The following is a 21,810-nucleotide window of genomic DNA, read 5'->3' as shown; positions in this document are numbered from 1 at the left end:
AGTGAAACAAAACCAAACAAATTTAAAAACAGCAATCAGGGTTATAGGGCTCTGGGTTGTAGGAATTAATGGAATCTTTTTTCAGGGACCTGCTTTTGTAAAGACTTTGTTCTAACCATTACTGTCCCTGTATCATATCACTTAAGATTCAAATTGATCTGGGAAGGGGAAAATTTCTCAGAAGTGGAGAGGGATACTGCACACATAAAACATGTTCCTACTGTACATTTTTATTCCATGGCTGGTTTGTGGTATGGAAATTTTAGAAAATAACATGGAAGCTAATTCACTTAAAATTGAGACTGTGGATAAATCTTTCTTTTGTAGACTTAAGAAGGTAAACCATACTTGCCAATATAAAACAATGGTTATTCCAACTAGAGAAACTTTGGTTCATATTGTTTTGCTTCATAAAAAATGATGACTAATTATATTCAGAAGACTTCTAGCAACACTTAGAATGACTTACAGAAGACTTGAATATAAATGCTGGCACAGAATAGCCATGCTGATCAGACAAATCACATCCTACTTATGTGACCTAAATCAAGCTCATGTTATTGCATCAAGTCACACAAAATATATGTAACAAATATACAGACACATGAAAGAAAATTTTTTTAAAAAATCCCATATCAAATTACAGTTTTAACTACTGGACTGCATTTTATACAAAAATCCTAATGCAATGTCTGTACAATTAATTTCTTGCTATTCAAATATATTCAGTCCTTAAGTTCACATAGGAAGTTGCCAGTATGTATCAACTAACATGTAAGCATGAGGTAGATTCTCTCTGGGAGTAGTTGTCAGCTACACTGCCAAAAAGATGCTTATTTTCTTTTTTAATCTTATTTTTCAGAACTAGCTATGATTAAAAGAAAATTAGGATTATTCCCCTTCCCCAATTATTTGAAGAAAACATTAGATTGTCTCAGTTGAAAATAATAATTTCTGGCCAGGTGTGCGAATGGCACACACCTGCAATCCAGTGGCTGGAGAGGCCGAGGCAGGAGGATCATAAGTTCAAAGCCGGCCTTAGCAAAAGTGAGGTGCTAAGCAACTCGGTGAGACCCTGTCTCTAAAATACAAAATAGGGCTGGGGATGTGGCTCAGTGGTCGAGTGCCCCTGATTTCATTCCCCAGTACCCCCCTAAAAAAGAAACAAAAAAATAATTCTGGAAGAATGACACTAAGAAATCTCAAGTCACAGTTTAAATTCTAATTCTTTACCCCCATTAGACCACAATATTTTGAGTTTAAAATGACACAACTTAATTTTACAAATGTCTAAGTACCTGTTGACCATGAGGGAATTCACATGACTTTTTAAAGGATGAAGATTAAATAAGATGGTAAGTTCCATTTCATCAAATATTCTGCCACAGAATAACAGTTTAAATTCTATTCTGAACATCAAGGCATCTAAAAACAACTAAAATTCATTCAGAATTTTTTAAAACGCCATTTTAATTAGAAATTACATCCTATATACAGGAATTATTCCCAGAAGTTTCATTCCATGGGCCAAGACAGAACGGACAGCTTTGAAAAGATGAAGTCTGGCCTATAAAATAAACCAAAGAATGATTAAATGTTCAATAACATGCTACCTGTAAGTAAATAAATTAAGAATGGTTTTAGAAGTCATTCTAACTTGTAATTTAAAGTAGGAATAATATTTCAAGTGCTCTAAAGTTCACTACAGGCAAGGGAACATAAATTCTAGTATCTGTAACAGTTAAGACTAGTACAGAAGGGGTCTGTGGGTAAGAATGGTGGAACTTTCCAGTCTAACACCTAATGTAGGAAAATGTATTTCATAGTATAGTATTTGGAAGTATATAAACATTGTTACAGTCCAATTCTTAAAACCTGAATTAGAAAGTACATTTCTATAGCTGAACAACGGAATACAATTTGGAATCTTGTAGAATTTTCTCAACATTTGAAGCTGCTAGGGATTCTAGGGAAGACATTCAGTATAACCTACCCCAGCCACGTCAGGAGGACTGTCTTTTATTTGTAGTGTTTTGTGTGCCACAGCTGCAAGATGACTAAAACAGGAAGAGAGAAATCATGATTGGAGTCAATAGAAATTTCCTGTTATCAGTAGAAATTTCCTGTTATCAAGTTCATGGTATATATAAATTCTTTCCCCTCAACTTAGAATAAGTCGCGAAGTTTAGAAACACTAAAGGAGGTATTCAAAGTTGTAAAGTTGAGACTGAAATTCACTGCTTTTCTAAAAAAAAGTAAAACACACTCAATACAAGGTTTAAATTTTGGTCCTGGTTCTATTACAAATTTTTTGAGATTATAATTTCATTGTTAGTTTTACAAATATAGGCTATTCCTTTCTAACAATTTTTTACTTACTTAGACAACCTTTAAATTTAAAAAGTATAATATGGCATGGCCTTTCCCCTGTATAGAGTGAGGAGATGGGCTAGAGACTAGTTATCAATCTACTCCATACACACAGGCAACTCTTCTTTAAAGCACTTTTTCTATTTAGGTTTGGCAGCAAGTAGAACAATGTGCCAGAGAAATGATGCTTAGGATATTCGTTTAATGATTGACATTTCCTAAGGTTTTCTGGCTTCCTTACCTCTATATATCAAGGAAAAAAAGTCTAATCAAGAAAATAGTCCCACTAAGTCTCTAATTTAGAAGATCTTGAGTAAAAGCAAAATTTTCTTTTTTAAATAGCTTATGGGCAGTTAATACTGTTGCTATGTAAAAGTAGACTTAACTTCTATTCAAAGATTTTTAAATAACTATAAATTTTCTATCAAAGTGTCACTGATTTGCCTCCTAATTCAAATCTCTACCCTCTAGCTGACTGATGTTTTTGTGCCTCTGCTTAAAATGCTTTTATGGATCCACTGCCCTGAAAAGTAATCTAAACAGTAAAAAGCACTTGGCAAAAAGGCCTGTATAGACATCATTTGTCAACCCTTTCAGGACTATCCTTGTAGTTCTTGAGGTCAACTTGGCTTTTTCCTCCTTCCTAGATACATGCTTCTGATTAGTATCTACTGCTTTCCCCTGAGAAGTCCCTTCTGATCCTCCAAGTCTGGGCTAAAATTGTCTTTTATGTTCACTCTATCACAACAAATGTGCACTGTGCTTTAACTACCCAGATCATAGTGGGTAGTTGTCACTATTCATTTGACTGTAGTGACTATACTGAATGAATAAATGAACCCGAATTGCTAATTGGCAAAGATGAAGCAAGAATACCTTTAACTTAAAGCAAAACCATCCATTTTTAGGACAAGGAATCTGTCTATTTATAGGAAATCTTTAGATGAAAGAAAGGTTCTTTGTTGCATTAGGTCTCAAATGTCATTAATGCTTGAAAATAGGAGGATTATGAAGTACCTTAGAGTTAGAAGGTAATTAACAATGTGCCTGGGTTGAAGGTCCTGAGATGATCTAAAAAGCACCTCGTCAAACCTAAAAGAAAGATGACGGAGAGTTGGCAGAGAAATACTAGGCACATATTACCCTAAGCTGTTAAGAGACCTTGGATGAAAGACTGACTTGACATCATTAAGAGTAGAGGGCATATGGAAAAAGACCTGTGTAGACCTGAAGGTAAATGCACATTTTTCTTACAAATCCCTTGACTGCAGGGACTTTCTAAATCACCTTGCTATCCCTTAGGCCTAATCCAAAGCAGACTTATATCATGGCTGCTAAAATGAATGTATACAGCCTCCAGCCATTTTGAGGAACATGATCTACAAACTAGTAAAATCTACCTTTAAGGCTAAGAAAATTAAGTTGGTTTATTTTCCCTCACAAACGAGCTACACATGAGTAAATTTTACTGTTTGGCAATCAAAGAAAATTGCCTTGTTAGTCTCTTCTAGAGACTAATCTCTGCTAACAAGTCTAAGAGGTATGGCCTCCTGCCCAGTTGGGGGCATCAGACAGACAGATGTATTTGAGACTGTGAACTGAAACCAGGAAGCAAGTGAAGGATGTGTGACCTTTTAAAAGTTGCACAAAGGGAGGGATTTTCCTTATCAGGGTGAGAAGGTGCTCTTTCCTAAATCCATAAGGTTTATGCTTTTATCAGGCTTTGCCAGCCCAAACAATAGGTAGAGAATGTCAGGCATCTGTGCTAATTCAGAGGTGATAACCTTTTTAAGGCTCAAAAACTAATCTTGAGCAATGGCTTAATCTGTGCCCTTCATCTTCCCTCAAAAGGCAGAAAAATCCCTTTTGGGGCATACTTTCTAGTGGTTAGCAAAAACACCAACCAACAGTTAATTCAATTAGCAGAAGCAGACTTGGTAATAACAGAAAACCATCATACCTAAGAAGATGCTGAAGAATTGAAATAGACTGTGGCTCTTGTAAGCAACCAGTGTTGAGGTTATTCAGATAACCACATCCAAAAGTCTCTTCCAAACTGTTATAAGTTAAAAACATCAAAAGATTACACATGTCATCCAAGGACACACACATAATTGCATGTAATGAACATTACCTCAAATATAAAGTCTTGGTCTCTTTAACCCAGCCCTAGACTTCAGTGCCAGCACTGTTTGACCTGAATCCTTCATTTTCCCAATTGAGAAATTCAAATTGAATCTTAATTTGAATCCTGAAATCCTTGATTTGTTTCTCTATCAGTAAAATGTAGGCAATAAGACATCCTTCGGCAGTGTGATTCTGGGAACAAATTAAGGTTAATATATGTAAAGGCATTTCTTACATAGGTGCTTAATAAATATTTAAAAACAACAACAGAAGGTTTGTTGTGCTTCAACTGGTTTTGAATAGGAGATGCTAGAAAAACCCAGCAAATAGCACATTCCCTTGGTCTTGGAACTACACCCAGGTCCCATCCTAGGGAAGGACAGTGGTTTCCCTTGGATCTCTTCTCACCTGTGGAGGCGGGCGTGTGTATACTGCAGGAATACTCCTGTATCCCCACGACTCTGGAAAACACGATCCCAGCTGAACTGATAGTCCGATAAGAGTAAACCTCTGAAGTCCTACCATGAGAATAAATCTTTAGACCTGGGATTTGTTTTAATACCAGACAAAAGGGTCTCATAAGAAGAGATCTAAACAGACCTGAATAATGAGTGCTGCAAGTCCAACCCTCTCTGCAGTCTCCTGTGGGTTCTCTAGTTCTTTAGTTGCTGAAACAGACAAAGGCAGCTCTCTTTAACCTGCCTGATACTGCCAAGATCACAGACAGAGGTGGAGAAAAAAATCTGCCAAAAAAATGCATTCTGACAATCAAAACCAAACAAGTTCACAATGGGCATTTTACCTTCCTAATTTAGGCTGATTTTTATTTCTTCTGCCTCATTAAAGGGAAGAAAAATGAATTTTTTTTTAAACAAATATGCCTTGTAAGATATTAGATATAGCTGACACTTATTTTTCCAAGGGAGATTAAACAAAGTTATATGAGCTTGTGACTTGAATACAATTTATAACACAGGAACCTCACATGATGACTCAGACAACAGAATGACAATGCCGAACTGCCCATGAAAAGAAGACCAAGATTCTATTCAGGTTATTAAAAGGAACAACTCCTGAGCAGCAGTTCTATTACCTTGAGCATCTAAAATCAATGAAAGCTACTTCTGACATGGCCAGGGAAAGTTCAGCAGACAGTTATAATAAATCACATTGTCTGAAAGTCTAGTAAAACATAAAAGTGGCATGTAAGGTATGACTTTAACAACAAAATGTGGATTTACTCTTTATGGAAGCCATGTTCTGTAGCATCCTTAGTCGAATCTCATTTAAGACATCTTCCAGAAAAGTGACATCTCCCCTTCGTGTCTTCATTCCTTGCACTACTCCAAAGGGCACATGCTGGCACCTGAAATGCATGGGTATTTAGTCAACAGAAAGCTAAAAAAGAGTTGGTAATCCTGAGTATACCAAAATACCCTTCCAGAGAGGAATATAAACTTTAACCCTTATGGTGAAGTTTTTAAAATTAATAAAATGAAACAAGATGTGATTTGTTGTATGCCCTCAACATACTAAGAGCAGAGGGCTTTATTTTAAGATAACCACTAGCAGATTATTAACTACTGGTTGATTTGAAGTGGGGAGGGTTCAGAATTTTGAAAACCTAGACACTGATGGCAAATGTTTAACGAAAATACACACAAACATAAATTAATATGAAAATCCACTCTGTTTCTTCACACTAACATCTTCAAACAAAGAACTGAAGTCTGAATAAAAATCTCTCTAGGTACATTTTCAAGCTTAGCTAACCTAATACTTAGTGACACTGGGCGGCAATTAAGAACCATGCAGACATTACCTTTCTGCCCAATCATATCCCATGATCTTCAGCATTTGGAACACTTGCTGAAAATGCTTTTTTTGCCCTTTATCTGTCTTGGGGAAAAAAATTTTAAAATGAAAATATAGTAATAAGTTAATTACACAAAACTAGGTTGGACCTGAATCAAATTAACAGTTTTGACAGACTAAAGTCACTGTCGATCAATATGTTTAAATAATAAATACAAAAGAGGATGTCACTAGAAGAATATCTAAACTGAGTGTTCTATAAGAAATGGAAACAAGGGCTATAGCACTCAATCAGGTCAAGAGGAAATATGAACTTTGTCTGTGATTTCTATTTACATATCTTCTCTCTCAGCTACTATGATTTTATTTCTAAGAAGACCAAAGATAAACTTCAAAAAGATGTTTGAGCCAGGAATGGTGATGCACACCTACAATCCCAGCTACTTGAGGGGCTCAAGCAGGAAGACCACAAGTTTGAAGTATGGGCAAATTAGCAAGACCCTGTTTCAAAATAAAATTTAAAAAGGTCTCCAGGTGTAGCTCACAAGTAGAGAGCTTGCCAAGCATGTGCAGAGCCTTGGGTTCAGTCCCCAGTGCTGCAAAATAAATAAATAAAAATGAAAGTATGTTTGATGGCAAATTTTTTAATAGAAAGGCTGCACATGAAGGGAAGGAAAGGAAGAAGAAACTAGATAACTCTCAGTCATTAAAAACAAAACAAAACAAAACCAAAAACTACTGACAAAACAGACTGGACAAATCTCAACAACATTCACTATGGTGGATGAATAAAGCTGATCTCAAAAGGTTACGTACTGTTTGATTCCATTTATACAACAGGGTTAGGATTGGAGGGAAAATGTGATTATTAAGTGGCTGGCCACAAGAGAGTATGCTTTGTGACAGAATAATTTCATGTTATAAAAGTGATGATGGTTACCTAAATCTTTGCATATGATAAAATTTCATGGAACCAACTTACAGAATAGGTGTAAAAACTGGTGAAATCTGAACATGGTCTTTACAAATGTCAATGTCCTGATATCAAAAAGTACTATGGTTATATAAGATATTATCTTTGGGGGTAACTGGGTGAAAGGTACATGGAAACACAGTACTATTTGAAACTTTCTGTGAGTCTTACACTATTTGAAAACAGTTCTTTAAAAACAACTGCATCACAGTGAACTGTGCATGTTAATTTCACATAACAATTTTATGCAATCTTTTTACCATAAAGCAATGTGAACTTTTACATTTTTAAGTTTTTTAAAAAATCTTTCCAAAATAGAGATTGCCAGGCTGGGGCTGTAGCTCAGTGGTGGAGCACTTGCCTAACATGCATGAGGCACTCGGTTCGATTCTCAGCACTACGTATAAATAAATAAAATAAAGATCCATTGACTAAAAGAAATATTAAAATTAAATAAATAAAATAGAGGTTGCCACCTTAACTATACTTAATGTTGAATTCAAGTTTGACAAAATTATTTTTCTATATTTTTCAACATGGTATCCAATTTCTATCTCTGCAGTTTTCATGATGTAGGTAGGGTTCATAACCTTTTGTTCTTTATTGTGATTACTTACCACATAAATCATTGTATCAAAATTATACTTGTCCATTCGATCTATAGCAGCTGCTACATCTCTGAAAAAATGTCCATAAATCAAGAGTTATATAGATTTGGATAATACTTAGTTTCACCTATTTAATAACAATGAAACTTTTCTATTTGAGAACTACTATATTATCCAATAGCCTGAAGTATAGGATCCACGCTTGTATAGTCCTAGTACATATTTTTGATACCAAAAATGGTTTGGGAAAAGTAATAATAAGAAAAGCTCTGAGAAAAAAAAAAAATAAACGAAAGCTCTAAAACAAGTAGTAATAAAAACTACAATAGCTACAGGTAAAGTATCTTGTAAGTAAATGTTGAACAACAATTAAAAAAAGTCACCTTGTCAATTTTCTGTAGTATTTTCTTACAGAAAATAATTTAAATACAGATGATGTAGTAGCTAAAGAGGTATCTTTTAAGTACTCTTCTACCAATACTATCAAAGATTTTCAAAATCTTGGACCACTCAGAAGCCATGACCTTCTAGTATATATTAAAAGTTCAGAAGTCCTTTGATAAAAATTACACCTACCTTTTTTTACCTCTAATTAAATACAAAGTATTCACTTTGAACATAGTGTAAAACAATAAAAAGTAAACCATCAACTATAAAAGTATAAGTCCAAGATTATCAAAATAATACTAAAGCTGATATTAAAGCTGTTTTGGTTAATACATGATACTGGAAGGATTAAAAAATTCTTAGATCTCTTGAAATGTTGGAAGATGATCAAAACATCATCAGTACCCACCTCATGCACCTCATGCATTCTCAATAAAGGCAAAAACTGGTTTTAATTTTTCTTTTTTTTTTGGGTGCTGAGGATCGAACCCAGGGCCTTGTGCTTGCAAGGCAAGCACTCTACCGCCTGAGCTATCTCCCCAGCCCCAAAAACTGGTTTTAAAGGGGCAAGAGAACCTTGTTTTTATACAGCTTAAATATGCTACAGTATACAAAGATATACAGCATAGCTGTGGCATTAAAAATTCATGAGGGTTGGCAATTAGGTGAACTATAGCTAACAAGATTCCTGAGAGGGATTATGATAATAAAAGGTTGAGAAATACTAGTGAAGATTATCACAAAAATGATGCCACAACTACATAGTACCATTATACAAACATTTCTTTTAACCACTGGTCAAGGGATTCTTTAATCCAGCAATAATTAGCTGGCACAAAAAAATTTCTACCATATATATTTTGTGTCTAGAAAACAGTATGTGCCTCTTAGATATACAGGTTCTTCTCACTTCCCAACTCCAACTGCATGATGATAAAAGGAAAATGTTCACAAGTAACAGAAACAGATGAATGTTCTAAGATCAGTTAAGAGACTGGTTTAAAGTTGTTTGCAATAAATGAACACAGTTAATACCAAACAGTAATATACCTTTATGTTACAAAAGTGGTTTGTGTGGAGGCTGGGGATGTAGCTCATTGGTAGAACCCTTACCTAGTATGCATGAAGTTCTGGGTTCATCCCCAGGACCATAAAACAACAACAACAACAAAAATGGTTTGTGACCTGGAATATAAAATTCCTGCCTGGGAGACACTGGAGCCTTTTGCCAGTAGTGCTTGGGTATGGTCAGCTTGCCTGTTTTACTATTTTATTGTTCTGACTTCTTACTCCTACTAGATATATCCTAGAAATAATGTTGGGTTTAAACCCAGTTCTTACTGATCAACACAGAATGCTCCCTTCCCTAAGGTGAATCATAGTGATGGGTGAAAAAAAAAAAATAAATATAAGCAACATGCTTACATCTCTCATGGTCTATTTTACCACAATCATAATGAGGTCTGGTATTAATGTCCACATAAGATGTTCTTTAATGTATGAAGACAGAACTAAGCTAACTTGGTCACCTTTTAGTGTAACAACCCATTCATATGATTGTAAAAATACCTAACAGTTGATTATGAAGGACTTCAGTTTTATAGTTTGTAGAACAATGTATTCTAGTGTGGAAATTCTATAGATTTTTGAGGATGATATGATTATTTTGGCATTAATCTTAGGAAAACAACACCAAGTCATATATACATTTCAATGTTTATCCTTGCAGATGCAACAAACCTGGTTGTATAGAGAGAAGTCCCATCACTTCGCATTACAGTACAAATTGAAGAGGGGTCACCGTTCCCAGAGAGATCAACTACAGCTGTTCCTTTTCTAGAAATGCAAAAAGGTAACTCTGAAACAAGTTATAACCTTTGGAAATATATCTGTAACATCACCTCTGGCAAATCAAGTAGTAACAAGCAGTGTCAGTTCAAGCTATAACCAACAACTATCAAAAAACCAAGTAAGAAATCTGACTGAGAATCTATTAAAAGTGGGTATGAGCACACCAGTAACTCCAGAGGCTCAGGAGTCTGAGGCAGGCGGATTGCAAGTTCAAAGCCAGTCTCAGTAACTTATCAAGGCCCTAAGTAACTTAGTGAGAACCTCCCTCTAAATAAAATATAAAGAGAGGTGGTTAAGCACCCCTGGGTTCAATCCCTGGTACCCCCCCCCAAAAAAGGTGAATATGACATAATTAAATGTTTGATCATTTTATATTTTTTAAAAATCTGTAGCACTGGATAAGATACTCACAAAAATTTTAATATGGATAGTTGAAAAATAAGATTACAACTGAGTTTAACTATAAAATATCACAAGTTGTTTTTCTAATTGGATGTTATAAATTAATAATTAGGCTAACTTTTAACATGCTAGAAAGTACTCCTCAGTATTAAAAATGATAGAATTTTATTATATTTTAGTCTGACCAAAAACTGAAATTGTTTTTTGGTCTTTTGGCTGTACTAGGGATTGAACCCAGCGTCTGGGTCTCTCATGGGTTAGACAAGCACCCTATCACATTCCCAGCCCTTTCTCCCTTTTTTTTTTTTTTCCCAGACAGGAACAAAGTCACCCTAGTTGGCCTCAAGCTTGGAATCCTCCTTCCTCAGCCTCCTGAGTAGGTGTAATGATAGGTGTGTGCCATATGCCCAGATGAAAAACTGGAATTTGTATATGACTATTTAAAACTTTTCCTTAAGAACATTACTGATGATGCTCTTAATTACATTTTTCATATCTTCTTTATAAAGATGACAGGAGAAATTTTGCTACGGGGCTATGAAAAATGACAATTGTAAGTAACTGGTTTGCTTCTGTGTTACAGTTGCCTGGGCTCCTGTGATTGGCACTATTTCTCTAACTGACAGGAAGCTAACAGCTAAACTAGAGAGGAATTAGGCAAGAAAATGAAATATAAGCCATCCAAATTGGAAAAGAAGTTAAATAGTCTGTCTTCATAGGCAATAAGATCTTCTATACAGAAAATCCTAAACTCTTTGCCAACAAACTGTTAGAACAAAACAAATTTAGTAAAGTTGCCCAATACAAAACCAAATAACAAAACTCAATTGAATTTCTATACACTAAAAATGAACTAGATGAAAGTGAAAATGAAGAAAAATTCCATTTGCAATAGCATCAATACATTTAAAATACTTTGGAATAAATTTAAATGAGGTGAAAGATTTGCAGAGTGACAATTATAAAACAATGATGCAAGAAATTAAGACACACAAACACTTGGAAAGATAATCCTATGTTCACTGATTTGGAAGAATATTCTTAAAATATTCCTACTACAGATCAATAGATTCAATCCATTATTTATCAAAATCCTAACATTTTAATAGAAACAGAAAAAAGAATCCAAAAATTGCTGTAGAAAAACAAAAGATCCAAAATAGCCACAGCGATCTTGAGCAAAAAAGAAAAAAGCTAGAGTCATTACACTACCTGATCTCTCTAAAATCTACTAAAAGTTATAGTTACCAAAACAGGATTATACTGTCTCAAAACAGACATATAGACCAATGGAACAAAATAGAAAGTCGAGATAAAAACCATACATTTACAGTCACTTGATCTTCAAAAGAAGTGCCAGGAGTATACAATGGGGAAAGGTCAATCTTTTCAAAAAATATCACTGGGAAAAGTGGATATTTACATGCAGAGGAATGGAGCTAGACCCGTATCTCAACCCATACACAAAAACCAACTCGAAGTGATTTAAAGACAAACAAAAGACCTGAAATTATAAAATTATTATATTTTTTGGTTATGATCCTAAAAGCACAAGCAAAAAACGCAAAAAATAGACAAATGAAATATCAAACTAAAAAGCTTCACAGAGCAAAGGAAACAACAGAGTGAAGAGACAACTTATGGAATGGGAGAAAATATTTGCATAATCATATATGTGATGAAGGGTTAATATCAGGAATATATAAGGAACTTGAATGTCAACAGAAAAAAAACAAATAATATGATTAAAAAATGTGCAAAGGACTTGTAGAGACATTTCTCAAAAGAAGACATGAAAAGGTATATGAAAACGTGATCAACATCACAAATCAATTGAAATGCAAGTGAAAATCAAAGTGATACCCTTACCCTCTTAGAGCAGTTTTTATCAAAATAAACCAAAACCAAAACGACAACGACAACAACAACAACAACAACAATAAAACCCACAAGGGACAAGTGTTGGCAAGGCTATAGAGAAAAGAAATCCTTACATAATGCTGGTAGGACTATAAATTAGTACAGTCATTATGGAAAACAATATGGAGGTTATTTTAAAAATGTTACAAACAGAATTATTTTATGATCCAGCAATCTTACTTTTGGGTACATGTAGAAAGGAAATGAGTATGATGAAGGGACATCTGCACTGCCACATGCATTGCAACTTTATTCATAATAGCCAAGATATGGAATCAGCCCAATTTGTGTGCCAACAGGAGATGGATATAAAAAATGTGGTATACACACACCATGGAATACTATCCAGTCTTAAAAAGGAAAATCTTGTCATATATGACAACATGGATAAACCTGAAGAAAATTTTGCTCAGAGAAATAAGCCAAGAACAAAAAAACAAACTTAGATGAGCTCACCTATTTGTGAACTCTAAAAGACTAACTCAGAAGCAGAGTAGAATGGTGGATACAGGGACAGAGAATGTGATGTTAGTTAAAGGGTAAAAAGCTGCAGTCAAAAAGGAAGAAAAAGTCTTGGAGATCTATGTATATCGTGGTGACTATGATTAATAATAATGTATGATACAACTGGAAATTGCTAATAGATTTTAAATGTTCTCATCACAGTTGTGTGAGGTGATTTTCAGTTTATTCTCATCATAGTCGAGTATGTTAACTAGCTTAAATTTAGACATTCCACAATGTATACATATATTAAGACATACACAAACCATAAATACATGCAATTTCTCATTTGTCAATTAAAAATATTTTTTTAAAAATGAAAGAATTCTACATTTATATTAAACATATACAAGAAAACAATACCAGTAGGGATGCACTAACATCTTTGACTTTATTATGTTTCCTGCCCTATTTCCTGATTTACTCACTTTACTCCTTAAATCCAAACTTCCTTAAATCTTTTTTGAAAAGGACAGACTTTTTTTTAAAAAAGTTTACGTTTGAGTCATAAGAAGTTCTACTTCCTTTTTAAAGTTACATCTTATCAGTTTGTGTGACTCAAGGCAGGTCACTTATTTTCTGTGCTTCAGTTCCCTCTCATATAATGAACAGATAACACTTTTTCTTCTATCCTTACCAGGCTTTTGTAATGACAGCAAAAGATAGCACATGGGAAAGTACTTTAAACAGTGAAAAAGCACTATGAGAAAAAGCCAGAAATGCTGAACTATACATTTTGTCCTTACTGAAAGAATACAGCAATACCAATTTCGAAAAACACATAACTAAAAAAATCATAACCTGGTCATACATTGTTTTCTGTAGGAGTCCTTTACTGTCCAGCAACTTTAAGACTTCTTGAGATTTTTCACGATAAAATGATTCTCCTGAATATTCATCAAAGTATATTCCTAACCGCTAAAAGGTTCAGAAAGAAAAGAAACAAGATGTTAATTAAATCTCCCATTATCTTACAGTAAAACAAAATTAAGGACACTCTTCAATCTGTCACGTAGATGGGGAAAATAAAGTTAGCTCAAATTACTCCTCTTAAATTTTTTTTTTTTGTCTCAGAGATTGAACCCAGGGGCACTTAACCACCGAGCCATATCCCTGCTCCCCTGGCCTTTATATTTTATTTTGAGACAGTGTCTTGCTAAGTTGCTTAGGGCCTGACTTCCCTAAGTTGCTGAGTCTGACCTTAAACTTGCAATTCTTCTGCCTCATCCTCCCAAGTCGCTGGGATTATAGGCTTAAGCCACCATGCCCAGCACTCCTCTTACACTTTCTATGACTCATACCACACAGGTCAAGTCCTCACAATGACACTGCTATTCAATATATATATGACTACTTAATTTAGAATTAAATAAAATAGAATTCAGTTCCTTAGTTGCACTATTCATACTCCAAGGGCTCAAAAGCTACTACAAAAGTAGTTACCAAAATGAACATTATAGATACAGAATATTCCTATCATAGCAGAAAGTCATACTGCATAGCCCTGGAGAATGGCCTACACCACATCCCACCCTCCATCCTCTTTGACTTCCTTTCCTACTGCTCTTTATCTTGCTTACTTACTCCAAATACATGGGCTTCTTACCAAATCTTTCCTTACACTATTCACAGTATATACCTGATTGATCTTACCATGTAGCACCATTAAACAGGCTATATGTTTCTTGTTTACTTCTCTCTATATCTCTGTTTGCGCTAGATTGTAAGGCCCATGACAGCAAACATTTTTATTCACTGTTGAATAACTTCCCTAGCAAATGTTTATTAAATGAATGAATTTATAATCATCATATACAGGCCTAAGGAAGTAGAAGAAGAAAAAATTAAGTGAAAGCATTATAAAAGAGAGGAAAGAAAAACCAGTCTGAAAAGAAGTATTAGAAAGTCATCCGGCAACACTTCAGGATTATTTTATAGCTTTAACTCAGCCCAGAAAACAACACTGGAGTCCCAATTTCCAATTCAACCAGAAATCCATTCTTAAACATGAGCTTATGTAGCAGCTCCACTAAGCAATAGTGAAGAGCAGCACCACATCACAGAAGGGTACATGGGGAGTACAGGTACCTGGTAAATCCGAATATACTCTTCAATGCTCAAGTCCCGAAATCTTTGCCACAGTGAAAGTGCTTGGATGTCACCCAGTTCTAATCGCTGAAAGAACTCATGTGCCAATTTTGCTATATTTTTATTGTCTGCTGCTTCTTTATTAACTTGTACATAAACCTAAAAGTATAGCAATATGTTAAGTGAAGTTCATTACTAGATATTGTTATCTTCAGTGCAAAGAAAGCAAAGCACAATTCAGAGACTTCTCAGTTCTTATTGTCCTTATCACAGAGGGTAACATTTTTTCTTCTTTTAGCTGTGGGCCCTTAAGTGAAGCCTATAAATATAAACTCCTTCCTTCTCAAAATGTTTCTAAATGTTGGCCAGGTGTGATGATATACATCGGTAATCCCAGCAACTTGGGCAACTGAAACAGGATGATCACAAGTTCAAGGCTCAGAAATTTAGTGAGTCCCTCTCTCAAAAGAAAAAATAAAAAGGCTGGCAATATGGCTTAGTTGTTAAGTGTCCCTAGATTCAATCCTGGGTACCAAAACAAAAGTCTCTAAATGCATAAAATTCATGGGATTACAAAGGAAAAATTACATTAAATGCACTTAATTTAAAAAAATTAATTTGTGATAAAGTAATAGAAGAAAATGCCCATTTCTGATAGAGGTTTGTGAAAAAGCCAAAGTAAAACTTTTTCTTCCCACCCATGTTCACAGGCCCCTGGGTGAAGAAAACCTGGTTTACAATGAATCTCACTATCAAGTATAATTATGCACCACAACCACCACAAAAAGCCTAGTTTAGACTAAGTCAATTCTTCTGTCTCCCACTCCCTACCCGCAAATACTGATTTATTTATTTGGTACTGGGAACTGAACCCAGGGATACTTTACCACTGGGTAATTTATTTTACTTTGATCTAGAATGCTAAATTGCCTCAACACAATTCCCAGTACTGCAAAAATGAGGGAAAAAATTTTTTTTCTTGAGAACTGCAAGTTGAGACAAATTCCTAATGTTAAGTGAAATATTAAAAAATTTTATGTAATAAAAATTTATCAATAAAGTCAAAACTTGCTAGGTAAAAACAAACCACTTGAATTAATTCATTAGTCATCAAATTTCTTCTCCTTAATACATTATTAGTAGTCTATGAACAGTATTTTAACCTCTATTTATCTTCTTTTAATATTTGGAATCTCTTATTTTTATTTGCTGTATACACATATATATATATGTATATACACATTCATAATGTCTTTTATCTTTATTCAAGGGTGATAATTATTAACTCCTTATAGATCAATATATACTAGTGCCTAACATAGTATTTTTCATGTTGAAAAAGTTTTTTTTGTACACTTCAGTGGAGTGAGGTATTTACTAAGTTATTAATATGTATTTTGTCCTTGTTAAGGTGTTTCCATCCTCATTCTATATAGAGGACTCAGGACACTGAAGTAGTCCCAGGAAGCAGGGGTAGGGTAGAAAGGTGTGGCTTTGGGGAGAATGCCAGGAAAGAGGAAAGAAGAATTACCTAGATTGGGCAGAGAATGGAGAACCCTCCCAGCCAGTGGCCGAAGCTGGGAAGACCCTGGGTTGTGGTAGGCCCTTAGAGGGAAATGGTTCCCAGTTCGCCTATAGGGAGTGTAGACCTGGAGCAGAACAAGGACCTCCCAATTGAAATTCTGTCATACAAGCAAAGCTGTTTGTCTCCAAGGCATCACACAGACTGGGGATACTAAACTTATCAGAGACCAGTGTAAACTGAATACAAAAACAGTCTTCCATGACTGTCATAGGATGCACGTTAGAGCCTAGGAACTTTGTGTGATTTGGGTGGGGGGAATCCCTAATAATGACTTAAACTGACTCACGCTACTCTCGAAAGTAATAACTTAACTTAGATTTAATCAGACTTACAATTTAAGAGCATCTGTAATGTAAGGTTACTAAGGGATAACATCTATGCTAACCCTAACAACAAAAAGAAATGTGAAACAATAAAGAAGGTTTGAACACATTTTTTTTAAAGAACTTCTACCTGTACAAATATTCCTACATGACCAAAATCAGCTTAGTCTTAAATTATTTTCTTCAATTAAGCTTGAAAATTGTTGTCTCTTAAGGAATGAATTCTACATCCATGTTTTTAAAAGGAAGAGAAAGTAAACATCATTCTTCAAATTAGTGCTTTGATCTTCCATAATTTTTCTATGTACTACTCTTTTTTCTTGGTTATTGATATAGGAAACTCAAGATCAAATCAGTTAATAAAATATTATTAGTGATGCATCATCCCCCAATGTTCTATTTTTCTTTTATTAAATGCTTATCATTGCAATTACCTCAAATCCTTTTAGAAAGGCCCGGGTAGACATAATGATATTGAGTCTCTGGTGGTCAATTTGAACTTAAGAAAAACTTATACTATTTGTGCTAATATTTTACATTACCTTTATAAATACCATGCTAGAACACTTAACTAATACATACTTTATTGGTATGATATTTATCACTTATGAGATGTTGTACTTGTTTCAGAGGAACTTTTCTATGGTTATCAAAATCCATATTAATAAGCAACAAAAGGACTGTATAGAGGAAAAAGAGGGGTGGGAGGGGTGGGGGGAAGGGAAAAAATAACAGAATGAATCAAACAACATTACCCTATGTAAATTTATGATTACACAAATGGTATGCCTTTATGCCATGTACAAACAGAGAAACAACATGCATCCCATTTGTTTACAATAAAAAAAAAAAAAAGCAATGAGTCAAGTTCTCAAACCTTCTTAAAAAGACCTATCTTTTTTTTGCACTGGGGAGTGAACCCTAGGGAGCTTAACCACTGAGTTAAGTTCCCATTTCCAGTCCTTTAAAAAAATTTTTTTATTTTGAGGCAGAATTTCACTAAGTTGCTTAGGATCTTGCTAAGTTGCTGAGGCTGGCCTTGAACTTGTGATCCTCCTACCTTAGGCTCCAGAGTTGCTAGGACTATAGGCACTACCACGACTGGCAGATTACATATTCTTATAGTACCATGCAGGATGTTATCAAATAGATTCCATCAAAGAAGAAAAGTGAGAAATGAATTTCAAGAAGTAGTTTAAAACATAAAATGACATCCATATATCAATGACTCAGATTTAATACATATTAACTTTTCACCATAAGAAATCATAATAAAAAATGAAAAGGCTTTTTTATAAGTGCTCCAACCTTTATAACTAGTGTGAATTGTAATTAGCAAATAAGTTATTTATCAGCAGTCAGTTCAAGGTGGATGAGGGAACAGTTACAAGTCTACTTCTCTGTTTCATAACAGAAACAAACAAACAAATTAAAGACAAAGTTTCAAATGATGAACAACAAAAGCCCAAACTCCTTGTACAACACAGTCAGATATCTGGAGAAAATAATGGATATAGGAAAAGAGAAAACCAGCAGTGAAACATTGGTACCAAAATGGAAATATAGTAGAAAATGACTGAGTATTCAATATATTCACCAGAGAACAGAAATGCTAACCTATTGTATAATACTATGTCTAACTGATAAGGTGGGAAACTGAAACTGGGGGATACTGATCATTGTACAATTCAGAGCAAGCTAGTTCACAATATCTGCTAGTGGATAGCCTAAGCCAAACTCAGCATGAATAAGCCAGAAGGTTAAAACTGCCAAAACTGAACTAATAATTGTGTCCCTGGAACACTACGAGGGGATGAAAGAAAGGAAAATTCTATTTTCATAGTAGAAGTAAAGAAAATGGATGGTTAAGAAAGCTATTTGCCTAGTGGGAAACAGAGATAGTCTGTGAGAATCCTGGGTCTGGTCCTTCAGTTCATAAGCAAACTGAAAAAAGTTAAGAAATAATGATAGATTCTAATACATGGTAATTAGTGTATCCTATAATAATTAGTTCTTCTCTGGATTAACAACTGAAATAAAAACAAAGAAAGGAGAAAAAGAACTATGAGATCAAATTCATTCAAACATTTATTGCAAGGCATTGTGTTTGGGCTAGGGATAAAAGATCAGGAGGACATGGATATTCCTCCAAAAGAGCTCACAACTAACTACAATTTGATAAGGATGAAAGGGTAGTTCAACCAAAGCTTTGAGAAAGCAGATATTCACAAATAAGAAAGGGTAAATGTACACTGACCTAAAAGTTTACTTCTCATAAGCTACTACCGACATAATTTACCAATAGACTAGACACCAAGGTTAGAATCGCTATCCCGACTCTGATCATCTGAAATGAAAATGGGGATATTTTGTATTACTATCTATGTCACTGGAGACACTGAAAGGTATGCAAGATATGCAATTAGTACAGTTGTTACATGACTTTCAGGTTTTCCTTTACGAACAGAATAACATTTTTAATATTTGCTTAAAGCTTAAAAAAAAACAAAACAAAAAAAAATCTCTATTACTCTGAAAGTTGGTAATGAAAGATTTCCATAGTTGATAACTGTAATTTGTAAATGAAAATTGGATCTGCAAAAATTAGCATAAATGGGGCTGGGGTCGTGGCTCAGTGGTAGAACGCTTGCCTAGCATGCGTGAGGCATTAGGTTCGATCCTCAGCACCACATAAAAATAAATAAATAAAACAAAGGTATTGTGTCTGTCTAAACAACAAACAAAAATTAGAATAGATGTAATAACCTAGAGGTGTCAGTGTAGGCTCTGCATGTTGTCTGTGCTGGAGAAGAGCCGGTGAGTGCTCTCATGGGTTTATGTGCTTAATTCCCAATAGCAAGATGGTGTCTGCCTCACTTACCTTTTATCATCTGTAAGAGGCTGATTCCCCCTGATTCTATTAGGCACACGAGGACTAATGAAAGCAACATCATTATTCCTTGAGCTTTTAGTTGTTCACAGGAAAAGCCCTGCCCCTACTTCTTCCTTACAAGTATATTTGTCAACTAACAATCTCTAACACAGGTGTCAATCTCCCACTATTTTAATGAATCTCAAAAGGCAGAAAATATACTAAGTAGCATAGAGAGAAATAGGCTTATGTTTCTGTGGTGTTTGAGAAGAGATTTGACTAAAATATTTAAAGTATTACAGAAAAAAAAGGCTTACTATTTGCAGGATTAAATACAAACTTTAAGTTATGGTAGGAAAGAGATATGAGGAGTAACTTTCAGGTGTCAAACTCTACTATAAATCAGTAACACAAGGTCTCCAAGTCAGATACTTGTATTTTTTGTGCCATGCAGTATCTCTATGGGCCTGGATCCAATGAAAGTTTTGCTAAACTTGTGTTAAAAAATTTCATTATTCAAAGGGTGCAAAAAAAGTAGTAAAAATTCCAGGTACTTTATTTATAGATAACTAAGAATTACTTATCTTTAAACTCTTTTCTATCAATAAAATTCTTAATGGGAAAGAGAACTCTAGTTAACATAAATCAAAATGTACACATTTAAGTACAGTGCAGGCATTGACTCAGAAGGAAATGAAAAACCTTTAAAGGTCTTTTAGAATTAGAATTTGTTTGTTCAATTCTAATGGCAAAGTCAGCTGCAAAAGAAAATCAGGTAATGAAAAGGAAAATGAAAAAGCACTCTCAATGGTTCTGTGTGGAGAAGTACAATATTATTTTGGCAAATGCTCTTCCTGATACACAGGCAGAACATCTTTTGGTCTGATTCCCTGGTATGTAACATTATGGCTCATACTACATCTGTTTTCTCTCTTCGAGGTCCAGAAACAGCAGAGAGATCAATTGGGATAATGAAAAGGAAACCCACCCTGGGAAATTACTAAGACAGGAAGAGTTTTACTAATGAACCCCAGAAAGGATGGAAGGTAGAAGATAGAGAAATAAAGTATCCAAAGGACTAAATGAAGAATAGAAAAGAGTTCACATTGGGTAAAGAGCCAGGAAAATGAACTGAATGACAAAAGAAAAAAGTACACACAAATTCAGAGGGAAACACATGCCTTGCTACACACAAATCCAAAAAATTATGAATTCACGTTTTACAAGTCTAAATAAATTATACTTATTACTATGAGGAAAGCTGCAATACATCAACTGACAGAAAATAGAGAAATTTCTTTCAGTGTCTGTCTAATCTTCTATCCTTTGTGTTTATTCCAAGAAGACTCTATACCTGGGGAAATAATGTCTCTGATCAACTAAAATAGTAATAAAAGAGACACTTGGATTTAGAAATGAAAAGAACAAGCTAGTACAATGAAAGCAATTATTTTCGATTTTTTGGTTTCTTATTTTAAAGAACATATTTCTAAATCTCTGGAATCAAACTGGCTACCAAGCTGCACAGAACTTTGAAAATAAAGTTGAAGCATTTTCTAATATTGCTTCTTGCCAACTTACTTCAAAGAGATGCTGTAAAGGATTGGACTGGAGTTTTTCTTCATAGCCGAACAGTTGGAAGCCTGTTCCCAGAAGACCTACCATGATAATCCATAAATGAAAAATTATAGAATGGAATAGCAGAGAACAGTTGTGGCAGGAAAAGGTAGAGTTCTATAAAAAGATCAACATCCAATAATTATGTATCCTGAGAACTATTATAAAACACATTTTTACTTTCTGTAATCCTGAAAATGACAAAAGAAAAATTCAATATATTGAACCTCACAGTCAATACTGTATATTGAATAGATCATTGATATTAAGTTCACAGAAACCAAAAGACTATGAACTCAAAGGCAGAGTCAGTCTACAACTATTTCATTTTTGACCCAAACTCCCTAGCAGACAATAAGAAACACTTA

General features: G+C 34.5%; 1 protein-coding gene across 2 annotated transcripts in view; it reads right to left on the bottom strand.

Annotated features, from left to right (window-relative positions):
* Positions 1-1,206: 1,206 nt before the first annotated feature.
* Rars2 (arginyl-tRNA synthetase 2, mitochondrial) overlaps positions 1,207-21,810 on the bottom strand; it is a 72,522-nt gene continuing 51,918 nt past the window's right edge. The window contains exons 8-20 of one of the 2 annotated variants that reach the window (XM_047558581.1): positions 21,407-21,483; positions 15,046-15,204; positions 13,769-13,875; positions 10,021-10,116; positions 7,903-7,963; positions 6,320-6,396; positions 5,739-5,863; positions 5,098-5,165; positions 4,906-5,015; positions 4,331-4,426; positions 3,388-3,462; positions 1,994-2,057; positions 1,207-1,567 (exon numbers count right to left, since the gene is read on the bottom strand). In XM_047558581.1, coding sequence (XP_047414537.1) covers positions 1,481-1,567; positions 1,994-2,057; positions 3,388-3,462; positions 4,331-4,426; positions 4,906-5,015; positions 5,098-5,165; positions 5,739-5,863; positions 6,320-6,396; positions 7,903-7,963; positions 10,021-10,116; positions 13,769-13,875; positions 15,046-15,204; positions 21,407-21,483 — 1,202 coding nt within the window. In that variant the 3' untranslated portion in view covers positions 1,207-1,480. The remainder of the gene's footprint in view (positions 1,568-1,993; positions 2,058-3,387; positions 3,463-4,330; positions 4,427-4,905; positions 5,016-5,097; positions 5,166-5,738; positions 5,864-6,319; positions 6,397-7,902; positions 7,964-10,020; positions 10,117-13,768; positions 13,876-15,045; positions 15,205-21,406; positions 21,484-21,810) is intronic. The other variant, XM_047558582.1, reaches the window with a different exon arrangement.

This window comes from Sciurus carolinensis, chromosome 7 (assembly GCF_902686445.1).
Source record: "Sciurus carolinensis chromosome 7, mSciCar1.2, whole genome shotgun sequence".
Lineage (NCBI taxonomy): Eukaryota > Metazoa > Chordata > Mammalia > Rodentia > Sciuridae > Sciurus > Sciurus carolinensis.
Note: the sequence above shows the minus strand (reverse complement) of the source record. Positions and strands in the feature narration are given on the sequence as shown.